This window comes from Thalia democratica, chromosome 6, assembly GCF_965202585.1.
Source record: "Thalia democratica chromosome 6, ktThaDemo2.hap1.1, whole genome shotgun sequence".
Classification (NCBI taxonomy): Eukaryota; Metazoa; Chordata; class Thaliacea; order Salpida; family Salpidae; genus Thalia; species Thalia democratica.
This window is the reverse complement of record NC_139170.1, coordinates 3024180-3042475: the sequence shown is the minus strand read 5'-3', so window position 1 is coordinate 3042475 and position 18296 is coordinate 3024180. Positions and strand designations below refer to the sequence as shown.

General features: G+C 24.0%; 1 protein-coding gene across 1 annotated transcript in view; it reads left to right on the top strand.

Moving 5' to 3' along the window:
• LOC145838439 (uncharacterized) overlaps positions 1-16832 on the top strand; it is a 29481-nt gene extending 12649 nt beyond the window's left edge. Inside the window, exons 6-13 of the mRNA XM_082946031.1 lie at positions 2645-2760; positions 8120-8275; positions 9630-9798; positions 13076-13232; positions 14264-14413; positions 14919-15079; positions 15565-15764; positions 16388-16832. Of these exons, the coding sequence (XP_082802157.1) occupies positions 2645-2760; positions 8120-8275; positions 9630-9798; positions 13076-13232; positions 14264-14413; positions 14919-15079; positions 15565-15764; positions 16388-16427 (1149 nt within the window). The 3' untranslated portion in view covers positions 16428-16832. The remainder of the gene's footprint in view (positions 1-2644; positions 2761-8119; positions 8276-9629; positions 9799-13075; positions 13233-14263; positions 14414-14918; positions 15080-15564; positions 15765-16387) is intronic.
• The last annotated feature ends 1464 nt before the right edge of the window (positions 16833-18296 follow it).

Below are 18296 nucleotides of genomic sequence, written 5' to 3'. Positions count from 1 at the left end.
TTTTATTTAAATAAAGAATGTGTTTACTTTTAAAATTAAAACAAAATTTTTTAAACCAAAACAAGTTTGTTTCTTTAATACTTATGTTTTAAAAATAAGTATTATTAATAAACAAAAAAAAAAGCAAGATTGCTTATCCACTTCAGTATTTTAACTAATAAAAAAGTTGAAAGTATAAGTTGTTAGAAGTTTTAAAAAGCATTTTTTTAATTTTTTTCAAACAAGACTGTGTTGGCTTGTTAATTTAAAACAAATGTTTAAATAAAAAGTTTTTTAATTTTATATTGAAGAAATAGGATGTTTATAAATTTAAAAAAAAGCAAGATTGCTTTAAGATGACAAAATTATTTTCAATTAGCGTCAATCAAATAAACCTTATACCAAGGTTGTTTTTAGAAAAATAACAAAAACTCTATTTAGGGAGCAAGAATTGATTCTTGACATTATAAATTAATTAAAGCAAACAAAAAATAACGCAGTTTTAAAAGGTCATGTAATTGCCGTTGCTATTTATAGTGGTAGCGCGAAAAAACACGCCTCAGAAAACTGTTAAAAGTTACTGGTGTTTTTATTCACTTTGTTTGAAGTTTATTTTTGATCAATAATTGAGTTATAAGGCTCTGAGAGTAAAGGCTCATTTTAAAGGAAAACTACTTTATCTTGGTTTTAAAGCTTTAACAGTAATTAGAAACTAAAATTTAATGCACATAAAATAATGTTACTTATTTTATCTTATATTTTTCAGAACTTTTCAATAAAGTGTTTTTTAATGAGTTGAAGTTGTTAAGAAAACTATATTTTACTTTAGTAATGTTAATATAAACTTAAGCTCTAAAGAAAATAACAAATATCATTATTATGTCTTGATAAAGTTGTTGTGCATATCAATTAAAGTTTTACTTTAAATTTTAATGTTCTCACAACTTGTACATGCAAAAGTTTTCAACAAAAATTTATACTTGTTTTAGTGCCTTTATTAAAACGCTGACTAATTCAAATCGTCACTGAATTAATCATTATTATATAAAGGTCAAGTTAAATAGTTATAATTCAAATTTCGTGATTAAAACGTTTTATAACTATAATTAAAACCAATTTTTTTAAATAACCATCAATATCGTTATTTTAATACTGAAGCACCACGATTTCTTAATAATAATTTAATAGCTATTAGTGTAGTTCAATAGAGTTTTATAGGTTTTTGCAAGTTTGTATTTCGTGTTGTAGTTCGTTTTGTATTTTTACTTCCAATATCAAGTGGAAGTTTAAAAATATGTTTCATGTGTTTTAAGTAGTGTTTTACATGATGGTAAGAGAATATAGTTTGATAAAATAATTACAATACAATTACGCTCATACAAAACAATTTATGCTATTTTAGAGTTATAATAATCTCTTTTCTTGATAATGTTAACTAGGAGGAATAATCAAAGAATTTTTTTTTGATAAATTACTGATCAAATACTTATGTTGAATGGTTGACATACTTCATTAAAGTGTAAAAATAAAATTAGTCATTTGCATAAAGGTTTTATTCTACATTATATTAAACATAAAACAATGTTTTTAATTTGTACTTACAGTCTTAGATAAAATTTAAATTTCTTTTTTTTTTAATCTTCAAATATAGTTTTAATATTCAAAAAAATAAACTTTTTATTCAAAAGATAACTACTTTTTTGTTTTTTACATGTTATTTCAACAACAAAGATTAATTTCAAGTAGCACTTGTACTTTTTGACAAACTTTCTGTTAGTTAGATACAATCTCAGTTACCGCTTTTTTTTCAAAACTCTAACTCGAGTACACGCCATTATGACGTAACACTAAGTGTTCTATTATGACGTCACATTATTGACCTGCGCGCTCTACAATGGTAGATCTCAACAAAAACACAAAATCCATTATATTGATGAATTGGTTTGTACGATTAGCCTGTCTATCTTTGGACGTTTTTTACATGTTTGAGTTTACACTTCTAAAGCTAGTTTTGATTTCATAAATTATTTTGAAGTTTAATAAAGTAGGTTTTGTCTAAATTAAGTTTACCAATCATCAAAAACATACAAAATAAGTTACTTAACATAATTGATAGACTGATTTGCAATTTTAACCTGTTTTTAGTTGTTTTACATGAATTTTGTTGGAGTTTTAAGTAAAAAACTCAAATTTTTTATCACGTACATGCGTTTAAAGTTATAAAATACTTTCATTATATTTTGAATTATTTTGTGATATTTTGTTGCATTGAATTTTATTTCGTTTGTCCTTTTAAAACCGTTGAAGTTGTTATATATGTTGATCTAAACACTTATATTTAAAAAAAAAATCAATAGAAATAACTAAACAAATACATTTTTAAAACTGTTTTTTTTTATTCAATGGCTGCTTTTATTTTCCAAAACTTTAAAATTCCAAGAGATTCTTTTTCCACAAAGCTTAAACTAAAAATTTAAAATGATAACTTAAATTAATTTTATTTATGTTCAACCAGAAAACTCTGATAGAAAAACAGTTAAATGATGACAAGGCAATATTGAGCTTGTATGTAAAATTGAGTTTTGATTTACTTCAAAACTTTTAAAAGTATATAAAGAATATTAAATAAATTGAATAAAAGTAATTTGAAATTTACTTTCGACAGAGACTTCTCATAGCCAGGCAGTTCGGCGACAACAAAGCGATCCTCAGGGTTTCAATGAACATGGGGAACTCGTATGTGAAGTTGCAAAAATTCCAGGATGGAATTGATTGTTACCTGTTAGTTTCTTTTGTTTTAATTTTTTATTATTTACATGGGGAATTCCTATGTGAAGTTGCAAAAATTCCAGGATGGCATAGATTTTTATCTGTTAGTTTCATTTATTTAATTTTTTAATATTTATGGGTTACTCATATGTCAATTTATAACAATTTCAAGATGGTATTAAGGGCATAGGGGGGATAAATTCTGTTTTTCACAATTTGATCTTATTTTATAAAGTTTTAACTATGCTACAAGACGCTTCTTACAAACTAAAAAAACTAAAAATATTTTTTAGATATGACGGGTCAAAGTCGGAGGCAACAATAGGTTCCTATTAGGAGGCGGAAACTAAAACGGCAAATAACTAGAAATCACTAAAAACCTATCTCCTCCTACTTTTTTTGAGATAACTACCTCGAACTTTCAGGAAATTTTCTTTGCAATATTTAAAAAATTCTTTCACAAGAAGTTTTTTAAAAATATATAAAATAAATTTTATATAAAAACAGTTTTTTGTTTGTCATAAAATTTTTATTTTTAAAAGTTTTGTTCCGACTGAATTTTCTGAACATTGCAAGGAAATTTTCCTGAAAGTTCGAGGTAGTTATTTCAAAAAAAGTAGGAGGAGATAGGTTTTTAGTGATTTCTAGTTATTTGCCGTTTTAGTTTCCGCCTCCTATTAGAAACCTATTGTTGCCTTCAACTTTGACCTGCTATATCTCAAAAAAAATTTTTGAGTTTAAAAAATCTGTAAAAGGAAACTTTTAGCTTACTTAAACTCAATAAAATAATGCTAAATTGTGAAAAAAGTGATTAACACCCCTATGCTCTAAAGTCTTACTTGTTAGTTTTATTTAATTAATTCCATCCAGATTTTCTCAGTGGGCTTAGTTAGAGTATATATATATTAAGATGAACACTGATATGTATATTTTTTAAAAAATATGTTTTGTTATTTCATTGTCATTCATTTTACTGCAAGAACTACTGTTTTAGGATCAAAGTATACTTTAAAATTGAATTTTTCTATACAAAACTTAGTCATAGAATTTTAAAATAACTTTAAACATTATTTTGTATACTAAATCTGTTATTGCTAAACTAATAGTCCCTTATTCACACGCAACTTTGTTTTCAATAATTTTCAATAAAGCTAAAAATGTAATTCTATAGTTTTTAACTTATTTCGCATTTTAAAATAGTCTAGCCTAACACATGCGTTAAAAGCTAGAAAAAAATTTAAACAAATGTATAAAGTTAAAAGCATTTTTTAGGGTGATTGAAATTAGTATGAAATAAACTTGTATTGGTTTTGTTCTACTAGTGAAAAATAATTTATCGGTTAAAAACTTTGAGTGTGTCGTTTTTGTATTTGAAAACCCAAAGTGGTTCGTATAACCACGTTTAAATTTAACTAGTTTAAAATTTTTGTTTAACTTTGCTGCCTAAACTTTTTAACTAGTTTAAATCTGCTAGAAAACAATCGATTAAAAACCAGAGTTTGCAGTAATTTGATTTTTAACAACTAGAGTTAAGTTTTAAAAATGTTAAACGTTTTAATGATGAATTTTTATCCAAAAAATTTCAACTGATTTGCATGCAGTTCGAACGAGGATGTATTTTTTGAATGTTTAACTAAAACATTTGAAAAAATATGCTATGAAATAATTATCTGAAGTTTTAATTACACATTGTTGTGAGCACAGTTGCAACTTAAATCTACTTTGAAAACTAATGTAAGCAGCTGGTATGAATTTGCAAAAAAAAAGCGTTTTTGCCACGTTCAAAAGAAAATTCAAGCACAAGAATGTTATACTTGTTTTGTTTGTTTTAAATTTAAGCGTAAAAACCCCAAACTGTTAATTCCTGTTTTGTTTATTTTTAATTTTAGGGTTTTTACACATTAAAGGTGCAACTAAGTGTGGGAAATGTTTTTAATCAGAAATTGTAGTGTAATGCATCTTGAAAGACATGTTTAGATTGAGTAACAAATTTACACCGATTATTTCCTGTTAAATGTGAGCTGTTTTTATTATTTATAAATAGATACAAACATCAGAGTTTTATACTTATATAAACTAATTTACTATACTCAGAGTAAACTGGGTTTTTTAATAAAAACAATTATTTTAAATGCGAGAAATTTGAAACATATATTTGTTTAAAAATTTTCTCATGAATTACTTAAGTTTCGAGTAATTTTTTTGGTATTTTTATTATATATATATATAACTTCCAATGTCGAGTTTAATAAAGATCAATTTGTTTAATAAATTTTTCGGTTTTTGATAAAAATTATAGAGTGAAAATGTGTTACAATGTTTTAAAGTAAATAATCTAATTTTGCGTTATTGTTTTACCAAAATTATAAAGAGTTTTTTTTTTAATATATTGATGTTTCTAAACTTTTTGAAATGGAACGGCTACTATTTGTCTATAAAGACTTGTTAAATCACTTACTTTTACACAAGATATATTTGCAAAGTTATTCGTTCAAGACTGAAAACACTATTTATTGTTTTTAGTGGTTATTTATTACATTCGAAATGACTTTGATCTAAAAAAGCATTTAACCTTCAAGTTTTTAGTTTATTGCTTTGAAATACAAAACTTTCACAATTGAATTATTTTAAAGTTAAAAAAATATATAGATTTCTATTACTTGTTTTTTTTTACACAAGGATTTTTAAAAACATTTAAATCAAAATTTTAATTAAGATATCTTAAACGTTTTTTAAGTAATTTACTACGTAAAAGACTAATTAAAAGTCAATCAAATTCTTTTAAGTTGTTTTTTCCGACAAAATTTCCCAAACACATGATGAAAGTAAATTTTCAAGTCAAAAATTTACAATAATATTTCTTACTAGCATAATAATAAAAAACATTTAAAATTTGATATTTATTAAAGTTTTAAAAGATTATTGAAATCAAATTACAACTATTTCATTTACTACTTTTTTTTATCTAAAAGTTTCTAAATTCATACATTCACAAATATTATACAATAGATATTTTAATGGAAATTATTGAGCTTAACCGCTTTTTTGAGTAAATTAAATTTATTATTTACTTCATCTTTTTTTAGCATAAAATTTCATAATATACGACTACAAGTTTGAATTTAACTAAAATATTTAAACTTAGCTGACCGTTTTAAAAAGAAGTTACAAAAGATATTTACAATTCCTAGTATTTTTAAATGAATTGAAATTTTTATTTAAAGATACTTTTGATTCCTGGTATTTTTAAATGAACTTAAATTTTTATTTTTTTAAAGATAGTTCTAATTCCTGGTATTTTTGATGAATTAAAATTTTGAACTTACGTAACCAAAACCCTTCTTTGAATTATTAATTTAAACGATTCGATGTTTTGTCAGGCAAACTTAAAAATGTTGTTTTAGCATCGAAACTTTAAAGTTTAAGAAAACCCTACAAATTTAACACAAAAATAGGTAAAAAAATTGAGATGAATTTTATAGTGTAAAATTGTCAGAAAATTTTTTGTATAAATAGAAAGTTTGTTTAAAAAAAATAATTTTTTACATAAGTAAGGTTGCAAAACATGTTTAAATATTTTTTTATTTGAATATAATAAACCTTTAAGTTTTATAGACTTTTTACGTAAAAATAATTTGAAAAGGTCAGATAGCAAACTTTCACAGGTATGCTGTTTATTTTTAGCTGATATTTATAAACGTTTTCAGTGAAATTTTGCTTCTTTTTTTATGAAAAAGAGTTTAGAACAATTTATAAGTAGATGCAATTTGTTTTCATGACTTCATCATTATTTAAATAAAAAATACTATATTGTATTTAAACTTCTAACAAATTATTTAGTACTAACTGTGGTTTTTATAAGTATTTACCAATTAGTTGTAAAGTACATTTTTTCAATGACTAAATAAATATGTTTAAAAATTATAAGTTAAATCTTATCAAGTGTTAAAACTATTTTAATTTCACATTCATGCAAAAAACATAATAACATTAAAAACAACTGTAAAGTCTCCAAAGTATAAAAAGGTTTCATTTTGAAACGGCTTTTATAAATATTTTATTATAAAGATAATCTGATAAAAGACATATTGCAAAGAGATGCTAAAACGTTGAGAAAATATTCAACATCAGTTTCAAACTTTAGTTTTCAAAATGACAAAAGTTTTGATCTCGCTTTACTTCTAATTTTTTTGTGAATGTTATATAGTTCAAGTTGAGATAAAAGAACAGGTAAAAACTTTTCAGTATTGTAAAACATAACAACTTTTAAATTGGATGCAAAATTTCATATGTACACTTAAATATGAATTTAAGTGTAAAAAGGAGTTTTGATGTTTAGTTCTTTAAAGTAAAAATAGTTCTTATTACAAAATGCAATTTTTCAATTGTAACAGTTTTCATTTTTCAAAATTTTATAGATATTTATCTTTAATAGTAGCTCTAACAACTATTTCGGATAGAAAAGTGTAAGTTTAAGTTATGTTTTAGCTAGAATAAAAAATAAGAAAAGCTTACTTCTCAAAACCTTTCATGTTGAAACTTCTTACATTTAAGCCATTGTAACAGTTTTCATTCTTTGAGATTTTATGAATATTTTATCATTTATCCGCAGCGACGTACAGGTCTTAGCGTCAAAGCTGAAATTTATTAATTTTTCTACCGTTTCGTGTTTTAATGTTTTAAAATCACTGAAAATTATTGATACTGAAAGCTTTTCAGTTTAACTTCCAATAATGTGTCGATATTTTTACGCTTAAACGAGCAATTTCGTAAATTTTATTGATAGCTTTTGATATGATGATTTTTGATCGCTAGTATAAGGTTATTATTGTAAACAAAGTTTTATAAAACAAAAGTTATTTTTTGTTTTGAAATTAAAGTTTTTTAAAAGAAAAAACAATATATCTAGCACCTAAATTTATTCTATATTATTGTTGAAGTTATTTTTGTTTTGTTGTTGTTTTTGTCTAATGTTTTTTGATTGCTTTCTATATTCTTATTTTAAACTAAATTTTTAGTTTTGTAATACTTAAATTTTTGACCTGAAAATATTTTCTAAAGAACTAGTCATTGAATATTTAAAAACTTTTTTTTTTTGATCTAATGTTTTTTAATTATTTTATATTTTAGTAAAATGTCTTATTTCATTAAGTTTTTAAACTAAATACTAAACTTCTTTTAAACTATCAAGACTCGTTATATTAATTTCAAAGTAATGAAAATAATTAACTTGAAAGTTTAATTTATTATTAACTATATTACTTTTTACTTTTATTCACAGAGAAGCTCTACAACTATCCAGACTAATTATATTTTTTTAGTCATTTAATTATATTCTAGTTATATTAATAAGTGTTATTATTTTTAACAGAGAAGCATTGCAGCTCTCAAGACAGTTGTCAGAACTAATCATAGAAGGCAAGTTGAGTTACATGCTGGGTAAGACGTATTTGCTGATGGGCGAAAACAGGCTGGCCATTGAACACTTCAACAGGCACAAGGAAATCGCCATAAAAGTTGATGATAAGTTAGTTTGATTTATTTATCTAATTAAATTTTTATACTATAAAGAAATTGCAATAAAAGTTGATGATAAGTATGTTTGATTTATTTATTTAAATTATATATAATAAATAAGTTGCCATCAAAGTTGATGATAAGTATGTTTGACTTATTTATTTAAATTATATATAATAAAGAAATCGCCATCAAAGTTGATGATAAGTTAGTTTGATTTATTTAAATAAAATAGATTTAATTTAAATTATAATAAATAAGTTGCCATAAAAGTTGATGATAAGTATGTTTTATTAATTAGTTTTTTTGAAAGAGTTTCATCATAAGTTTAATAAAAAATAATAATGAAGTTGCTATGAAAGTTTGTGACGAAAAAATGTTATGAGTTGATATGAAATAACTCTATATGATTGTTATTGAACGTGGAATGTGATTTTAAAAGGTAAAATTTTGGTAATTATCTACCAAATTTAATATATAATAATTTGCGTCAGTAGAGTTTTAGTATAACTTAAAACAAAGTGCTTGTTTTGTAAAAATTTAAAGTAACATTTAGAAACTAGTTTTTCTGAATTTCCATACTTTTATATATGCTTGATTGCTGCAATCCATTAAAAATAGATAGTTAAACTTAAGTTATAATGTTATAAACTTAAAAAAGCTCTATATTTTCTATGACTGTAAAATAGATAAATGTTAAGCAATGAATTTTTAATAAAAACCAATTTAATGTTGCAAATTGTTTACACCAAGATTTCCTTATACTTTAAAATTTTATTTGTTAATTAAACTATATTATTCTAAGGAAATAAGATATCTGAATTAAGATAAGTTTAACAATTTTAAGTTTTAAAAAGCTTAAAACACACTTGAATACTTAAGAAGTATTTTAAAATATTTAATTTTTTTAATTTTGCCCATACTTTTAGTAAAAGTTTCTAATATTATACAGAATTGATAAAGCTTTTGTGACTAATGACTATATACGTTTTTATATTACTGCGAATATTCACACAAATCTGAAAAAAAGTTCTTTTTTTCAAGGATTTATTTTGTATTTTTAGTTAAAATTTAATAGTTTTTTTTTTTCATGAAGGATTATGCTTCACCTTATAAATCTTGACATCATCTTGCATAAAAAAGATAACAATATTTAAATTAACATGAAAGAAGTTATGTTTCGCGTTATCAACACTTACATTTTCATACATGCAACTAATATAAATAATTAAAAATATAAATTATATTACTTACACAGAGAGGGTTTATGTTTCGCGTTGTCAACACTAACATCTTCATACATGCAACTAAAATAAATAAATTCATTAATATAATTTACTATAAAGTTTTAATTATTTTTACAGAGAGGGGTTGTGTTTCGCGTTGTCAACACTGACATCATCCTACATGCAACTGGGCGACAACCAACAAGCTAGTGAGTGTGCTTCTTTTCATCTCAAGACCGCACAGTTGATAAATGATGAGAGATACATCAGTATGGCCAATGAAGATTTGCTCAAACTGTCTGGGGAGGTATGTTTAAAATAACAGTTTTAATTTTGAACCTGTTGTATGAGTTATAATAATAGTACAATATGTTTATACATTGACATGACGCATAAAGACCCACTCAAATTATATAGAGAGGTGTGTATATTACCAAAAGGAGCGATATTTCCCACTTTGGAAAACCCTTTACTGAGCACTTATATATTTTTCTACATTTCCTTGAAAAAAATAGACGTTTTTTGGTACCTCAGTGTCGATCATTAAATGGCAAGCTTAAATTGATAAAATTAAAGTTAAAATTCTATCTATGACTGCCCAATATTTGAAATTTGCCTTTGCTAGTTATTGCACCCCGACTTACTAAAATCACTCAAAAGGGCATGTCACTTTTGGGAACCCTGACTTAGACTTTACATCAAGTTATTACATGTAGTTTAACTAGTTTTGCTGAAGTAAACAATTTAATTTGCGAAGTATGAAATGCAAATTAGCTTGTTCCGTTTTATATAAATAACTAAAAACTTGAAAAATATTAAATACTATTTTTTTGTCAAGTTTAACTTATAAAACATATCAAAAAAAAGTTTCTATGAATAAATTGGTGTTTTTTGTTTCTTTTTCACCAAATTAGGTATCCGAACAGGCGAATCCAAGATTTAAATTTGTTCCATTGCGGCGACAGTCTCCTTAATTTAATTAACTTTCTCTTTACTTAATTAAAAAATTACTTTGTTTTTTTAAGTCTTGAGAATAACTCAATAGACAACTTCGTTTTTAAGTTGGTAAAAAATTCTCTGTTTTTTAAGTTTTTAAATTAAAAAATTAAACTTTACTTAACTGAGCTTGCTAGTTTTTGTTTAATTGATACTTGTTATGTTTGTTTAAAAATAATTCTTTTTTTGATTTCGTTTATTTTTAGCTTGAATATGTAAATAAATAAATGTAAGAGTCATTATTTTCGTTTATTCAAAAGCATTTAATTAAAATAGAAATTTATTAAGTAGTAAACAAGATATATTTTTTGCAGTTTTAGTTTATTGACCTTTAGAGTGGTTAAGTGTTTTTTAAATTAAAAATTAAAAAACTCTATAATATATGTATGTAAATTGTTTAATACTTATACAAATAGTGCATAAACAAAAATCGACTTAACATTCTGATAAACAAAGCTTAAAATGTTTTTAAATTTATTGAACAAATTTGTTTCTCCATTTAAATTTAAGATGTCTATAAGACAGTTAATTAAATAAAAAGTACACGGAGAAAAGTTTATGTGCGTAAGATGTAAATTTATTGAATTTTTTTTATAAAACAAAAGGAGAATGGTTAGAATTTAGATCTTTAAGTGTAACAAAATATAGCTTGTTATCACTATTTATTTATTTACACCTAAAAAGTTAAATTGAAATATTTTACATACTGTTGGACATCCTTATACTTACTCAAAAGTCACTTGTAAAAATACTGATTGTTTTATTTTAAATGATTTTTTATTAGTGTACTAAAATTATTTACAAACAGCACAATATTCCAACGCTGATTATGTTTATATATATAAATATTTTTACTACGTTTCGAATTAGTTATAAATGAATGTTGATCCTTATTCTTAAAGGTTGTATTGAATGTTGAAATAAAATCAATGTACTAATTTTGTTACAATTTTATATAAAAACCTGTACTTTTCAAAAGATTTACTTTTTAGTTATAAACCAGTAATTCTTATATCGAAATAATTTCAAAAATAAAGTAGTTAAATTATACATAGAAGTATATTTCCCATATTAAGGTTTTTTATAATCTATCCTTTTATACACTTAAGTCTAATATTAAAGAATCAAGTAAATTTGTTTTCAAATATGATAAATTTAGAAAAGCTTTATTGACTCTGCTTTTAGAAATGAATTTACATCTTGTCACAAAGCAGGAGCTTAAACAATGTTTAATTCCATTTATTAACTAGTTACTATAGATTAAACTTCATTTATTTGGTGTACAATTAAAGGTTTGGTCTTAAAAAAAACTATAACAGTCTTTTTTTACTCAGCTAAACAAACAAGTTCGAAAAAACTTTTTCATTATACAATTAAAATTGAGCTCAACTTTAATGTTGTAAACTTTGACTTAGCTTAAGTATTTAAAAATATATATCTAAAGCTACAAACATTTTATAACTTAAAAACTTGTTAAAGTTATACCATTTGAGTAATTTTAATGTTAATTATTTTAAGATATTAACAAGGGCTTAAGTGTTTAGAGTCTATAAGCTTAAATTGAATAACAACTATATTTATATAATATAATTAAGGGTTTTATATATTATGTTGAAAAATAAATAATTCTAGAAATTGAATGCATTTACTTGATGGTAATTAAATACCAGAATATTGTATCTTCCCATGTAAAAATTGCAATTGTATAAAATATTCGTGAAAAAGTCCTGTTTGGCATGTTTATATTTACATGAAAAAGTTTATGTAAATGTCAACGAAACATTAAACAAACTTTGCCTTTGATATATTGTACGTAAGCTTTTTTGTACAAAATGTTACATTTAAAATTACAAGTTTGGTAAAAACCTAAATAAAATATCTCATTCAAATGTTGAGTATAAACTAGATAAAAAAATTGTATCTTCATTGAAATATCAAATAAAGCACTCATAAATGTTTTTATTTGAGGCTTAGCTAAATCAATAAAGTTTTTGTAACTTGAATTGCTTTATAACATAATGATAATATTAACTGTTGAATAAAAAATATTTTGCAAAACTTTTGCCACTGACATTTAATTACAGACACAGTTTAATTAAACAAGTTTGCTTTGAAAATAGTTTAGTAAATATATTGCTCTCCTCGTATTTGTTCAATTAAACAGGTGTACGGCTCTTTACTGCCAAACAGCGGTGACAATTTTTTCTAATATGTATTTGTAACGAAATACATTATTAATTTTAGAACAATTGTTAGATTACGTAAAATAGGTTGAATAGATACTTCAATATATCTCGAAGCTTTTGTTTTAAGTTTATGCCCTCATATTTTATATAAATATGTACCTTGTACCTGATATAAGCTATATACACCGAGAATACTAATATATACTAATAAGTCTCAAACTTTATACAAATAATTTAACCCTCATATTTGTTCAATTAAGTACAGTTCAATACTGTATTGACAAATCACAGTTGTTATATCTAAATATTAAGTATTTACATCTAATACGTCATTAGTATTAGAACAATAATTAGATTACTACATTTATTTCGATTTATCCCTCATAAAATTAAATTAAACAGGCATACGGCTCTTTACTGCCACGCAGCGGTGACAAATCTCAGCTGTTGGACGGATCAGGCGGTAAGATGTTGGACCTGCTTACGAGGCTTCAGGGTAGAAGGTTGGACGATCAGAGAGTTGAAACCGAAGAAAACGGAAGCATTAAAAACAATGAAGGTTTTTTTTTTTTTCATAAATATGTTTTAATGTATAAAAGAAATAACGTAATAAGTTTTTACTGGCTTGAGATATTATTTTTAACTTATATAAAACCGAACAGAAAAGTTTTTTATTAATTTTAGTTTTATCATCTTTTGTTAAAAGTTATGATTTTTAATGATGAAACATAATATAATTAGTTCTCAAATTATTTTGATACTTCAAATGAAACTTAACTATGAAATAATCACGAATAAACAAGATTTTAAAATATTTCAATTTCATTGCTAACTTTTTGTTGATTTTAAGTAAAATTTCAAATATATATTATTAAACATTTTGTTTAATAATTTCTTAATCTAATCTACATCCAGTAAGTTTTATTTATGTTAATAAATAATAAAAGACAAAATACGAATGTAATTAGTATGCTGCAGTCACGACAATCAAGCAGATTTAATAAATAATAGTAAAAAATATAAAAAATTAATATTTACAAATATAATGACAAACATTATGAGAATACTATAAAGTCAATGAGCCTTCATAAAGAACAAAATAAAAACAGTAAAATATAAAATAAATAATTAAAAAAAGCTTTTATTATTAACATATAAAATTAATAATTTCAAATATAACGACAAACATGAGAATGCTATAAAGGCAAATGAGCTTTAGTAAATAATAAAAAGAAAAAAGTAAAGTATAAAGTAAATAACTACAAAAAATATAATTTGTGATTATTAACATAATTAAATTAATGTTTACAGATAAAATGACGAACATTATGAGGATGCTATAAAGTTAATGAGCCTTAATAAATAATAAAAAGAAAACCGTAAAATACTAAATAAGTAATAACAAAAAAAAAAAGTTATCCTTATTAACATATAAATTTAATAATTTCAAATAAAATGACGAATATTATAAGAATGCTATAAAGGCAAATGAGCTTTAATAAATAATGAAAACAGTGAAATATAAAATAAATAGTTACAAAAACAAAATTATGATTATTAAATTAATTAAAATTAAATAAATAATTTCAGATAAAATGACGAATATAATGAGAATGCTGCAAAGTCAGCAGTCGCGTAGGCTGGACGAACAAAGAGTCTCTATGACGTCACTGCCCGGTTTTCAGAGAATCGGAAGCGACGGCAACAACATCCAGGTCATCAACAATCAGCCTCAAGAAAGTTCGATATGATTTTAATTTTAATATTTGTGATATTTAAATTGATCTATTTTATTCATCAACTCTAGTGAATTATTTTCATCAGCAACCCATGATGGAAAGTTATTGTGGTTAGATTGGATTTACAATGTTAATGTACATTAGTGGTTAAGCAGTCAAAATGCCACACTGCACGCGGAAAATCAGAGTTCTATTTTTAAACTAGATATTTTTAAGTGTATGTTTTTGATTGTAAATAAGAGATCAATGGTAAATTTACTAAGTTAATGTTAAGTAGTAGTAGGGTCAGGCGTTATAGGTTGAAGTCTAAGATCAAGTAATAAATTTATTTAAGTTTTAATAGTTGGGGTTAAAAATGATGGGTTAGAGATAAATGTTTTCAGTAGAAAAAATCCGCCGCCTTAAAATAATTAACATAAAAGCAATGTATAAAATATCCGGTTGTTTTATAGAATAAAAGTTATGTGTTCCTACACCAATTTGCACAACTAACGCCTAACCAACAGACGGTCACCAGCAAAACGGTAACCATGACAACCACCAAGCGGAACCCGAACCTGACAATGACGTCATAGAAGATCAACCCCACAACAATGTTGTGACGTCACAGAAAACCAACGGTGGAGGGTTGAGCGACGAGTTCATTGAAAACCTGATGCGGTGCCAGGTTTATTAAACATTTTTTTTTTATTTATTCTTTCAAGACTTTATTTTACAAACTAAGTTTCGGTCAAAGACCTCGTCAGTGCTTTGCTGAAGAGGTCTTCGACCGAAACTTAGCTTGTAAAATATATTTTTGAAAGTATTTATATATTACTTCTCCTTCATTAGAGAGATCTCTCTATTTGTTTTCTTAAAACCAAAACATATACAATTAAGTGATTTAGTGAAAACCTCCTCAACAACTGTTTTACAAACTTGATGATAAGTTCACTATTGTTATAAACTTTGAAATCAAGTGCGTTTAAAAACCAGTACTATTTATTTTAAACGTATATCTACTTAATTTATAAAATACTAATTTACCACAAAGTGTTTAAAACTTTAATTTTTAACTAAAATCTTAAATTAAGTCTTCTATACTAAAAATTCAAGAAAAGCAAAAAAATTTGTGGCTCTTAAATAACCAATAATAAGTTCGAATTTTTTCAGAACCTACGTATGGACGACCAAAGGACCACGGTAAAGAAGAAGCCCCACGGTACCATGGCAACCAACAACGGTACCGTAGCAACCAACAACCATAGCAACCAGGTTGTCATGCCGACAAGCAGCCAGACGCTCCCGTCTGAAGACTTCTTGGACATGATCGATAAAATGCAGTCGGACAGAATGACTGATCAGAGATACAGGTAAAAAAAAATAATAATAAAATAATAATATATAATTATAATAAATCATAGATAAAAGTAAACTTTATTGTTTATATTAAATTTTGCTTTATTTTTATGATCATGAAAAAACTAGAATGACTGATCAGAGATGCAAGTAGGAATTTTTTAATTTATAAAATTAAAAAAAAAAACTAAATCTAAAATATGTAAAAAAAAAAAAAAAATTATTTAAAGCAATTACAAATACAAAAAGTATAGTGCAGGGTTTCCAAAACTTGCATTTATGGTCGCCCGCTTTGAAAAAAAGTTAAAAAATAATCATTTATTTTACGAGATATCGCCGTTTTACTAGTAAATAAAATAATATATTTACTTTTTCGCCGGTATAATAATTAACACCCCTAAAAATTATACAGCATTAAAAATTGTAAGATTTTTTTAAATTAAGCTAGGAGCTAAAACATAAGCTATAGAAAAACTTGTTAAAAAATAAAAAGGATTTTACTAAACTTATATATTAAAATACAAAATAAAACTAGAGTTTAAACTAAACTGAGAACTATTTACTATACTCAATGTATTTGAAAAGTGATAATTACAAATAATAATTTAAATACACTTAAAAAAAACTTTTACTTTAGCTTCAAGCCAAAAAAGCAAAAACTAAGCGAGAACAATTGAGAAAAGAAAAAATTTATTTGAAAACTTTGTAACTTCAGTTTGCCTTTTGTAGAAGAATCATTAAGAACATTAGTACTTAATAAAATTATTACTAAACTTTTATTTATTTAAAAAAAATTAAAAATATCTAAACATACAAAATACTTTATTAAAACTTTTACTTTTTAATTCTTTTTATAGAAGTTAACCTTAAAAAACATTTGAAGTTTTGTTAGTTTTAATTTAGTAACTTTTAAGGTAAAAAACACTTTGAATTTTTATAAATAAAAGCTTTAATACTTTGCTAGTTATTTACAATGTCAAGCTTATTTAAAATGTGTCATTAAAATAAGTCAATTTATCATTTACTTACAAAGAACAAATTTTAACTAAATTACAACTTAATAATCTTAAAAAACAAACTTTTAAAATCTTTGACTATTTTTATGAATAATTTAGTAGTTTTGTACAAACTTTTTTTTTCATTAATTCCTGACTAATTCAAATATAATTCCTGAATAAAGAAATGTTATTGTTTTCCTTTGTACTAATTGAATATTGTGTACTTGTTATTTTTATACATGCTTTTTATTTATTTTTTTCAAGTATATGAGTATTTTTACAGCTTATATAATTAATCATAAACTAATTTTTAGAGTAGTTTTTATACTAACACTTGTACAATAAATTTTGCAATAAAAAATGAGCTTTTAAAGTGAAATATTCTGTATATATTTTATTTTTTATGTATAATTCAAAGCTATTTTAATTTGCTTATTTTTAGAGAACTTAAGTAAGATATTTTGTTATGTTTTATTTTGTTACGTTTTATTTTGTGTTGGACTGCTAAAAATTGTGTACATTATATTTGGTTTTTAATAACAAATAAAATATAATTTTACGTTATATTAAATTTAAAAATTTAAATAAAGAATAAATACATGAAAATATTATATGTTCTAAACAAGGATTGTAGACTTTAAGTTTTGTTACAATGAGTTTGGTAAGTTTAGAAAATATTTTGTCTAAATTATTAGTAGTTGGTTTGTAATTCCAAATATACAATAATTTTATTTTTGACGAAACATTTAATTGAAAACTAAATACATAGAAATATTATAAACAACTGATATTTTTTAGTTTACTGAAGTAAAAATCTAATAGATTTAAACCATTTTTACATGTAAAGTAACGAAATTTAGATGATATATGAAAAATCTATCACAGATATAAAAAAATATTGTTTCATTAAAAAAAAATATTTTAAGTAATTTTACAGTACCTTTTTAATGTTGTTATACTATTTAGGACAGTTTTATTCAACTTAGATTAATTTTATACTGAAATTTAATTAAAACCTTGTTTTCAAGTCCTGGTTTTCAAGTCCTGGAATGAATTTACAAAAAGTCTTTGGCAACCCTTAAAATGTGTATTTCTTACAGTTAGTTTTCAAGCATAATAAAAATAATTAATAAAAACAGTAGATTTGAAGAAATTTCATGTACGTAGAACAAAAATATATATTACTGTAAAGCTCCTTAAAATTTATAATGTTTGTACAATAGGTCTAAGGTTTGCACAGTAAGTTCTGATAAAAACTTCTGTAAGTTTGAAAGTTTTTGATGGAAACATTTAAGCACTTTTTAGTTCTTTAATAACTTGACAACTAACAGTGGATCTGTCATAAAAATTTCACTATTGACTTGATGTTGCACAATATACTTAAGCAGTAATAATCTATCAGAATCTTTGTGGTTTGAATAAATAGTTCACAGTGTGTTATCAAAAGTTAACATTGTTATTCATGAAGTAACTGAGTATTTAAATTTAGATCTTCTCCTTTAATATCTGAATTCAAGGCATAAAAAAAATATTACTTAAACATATTTT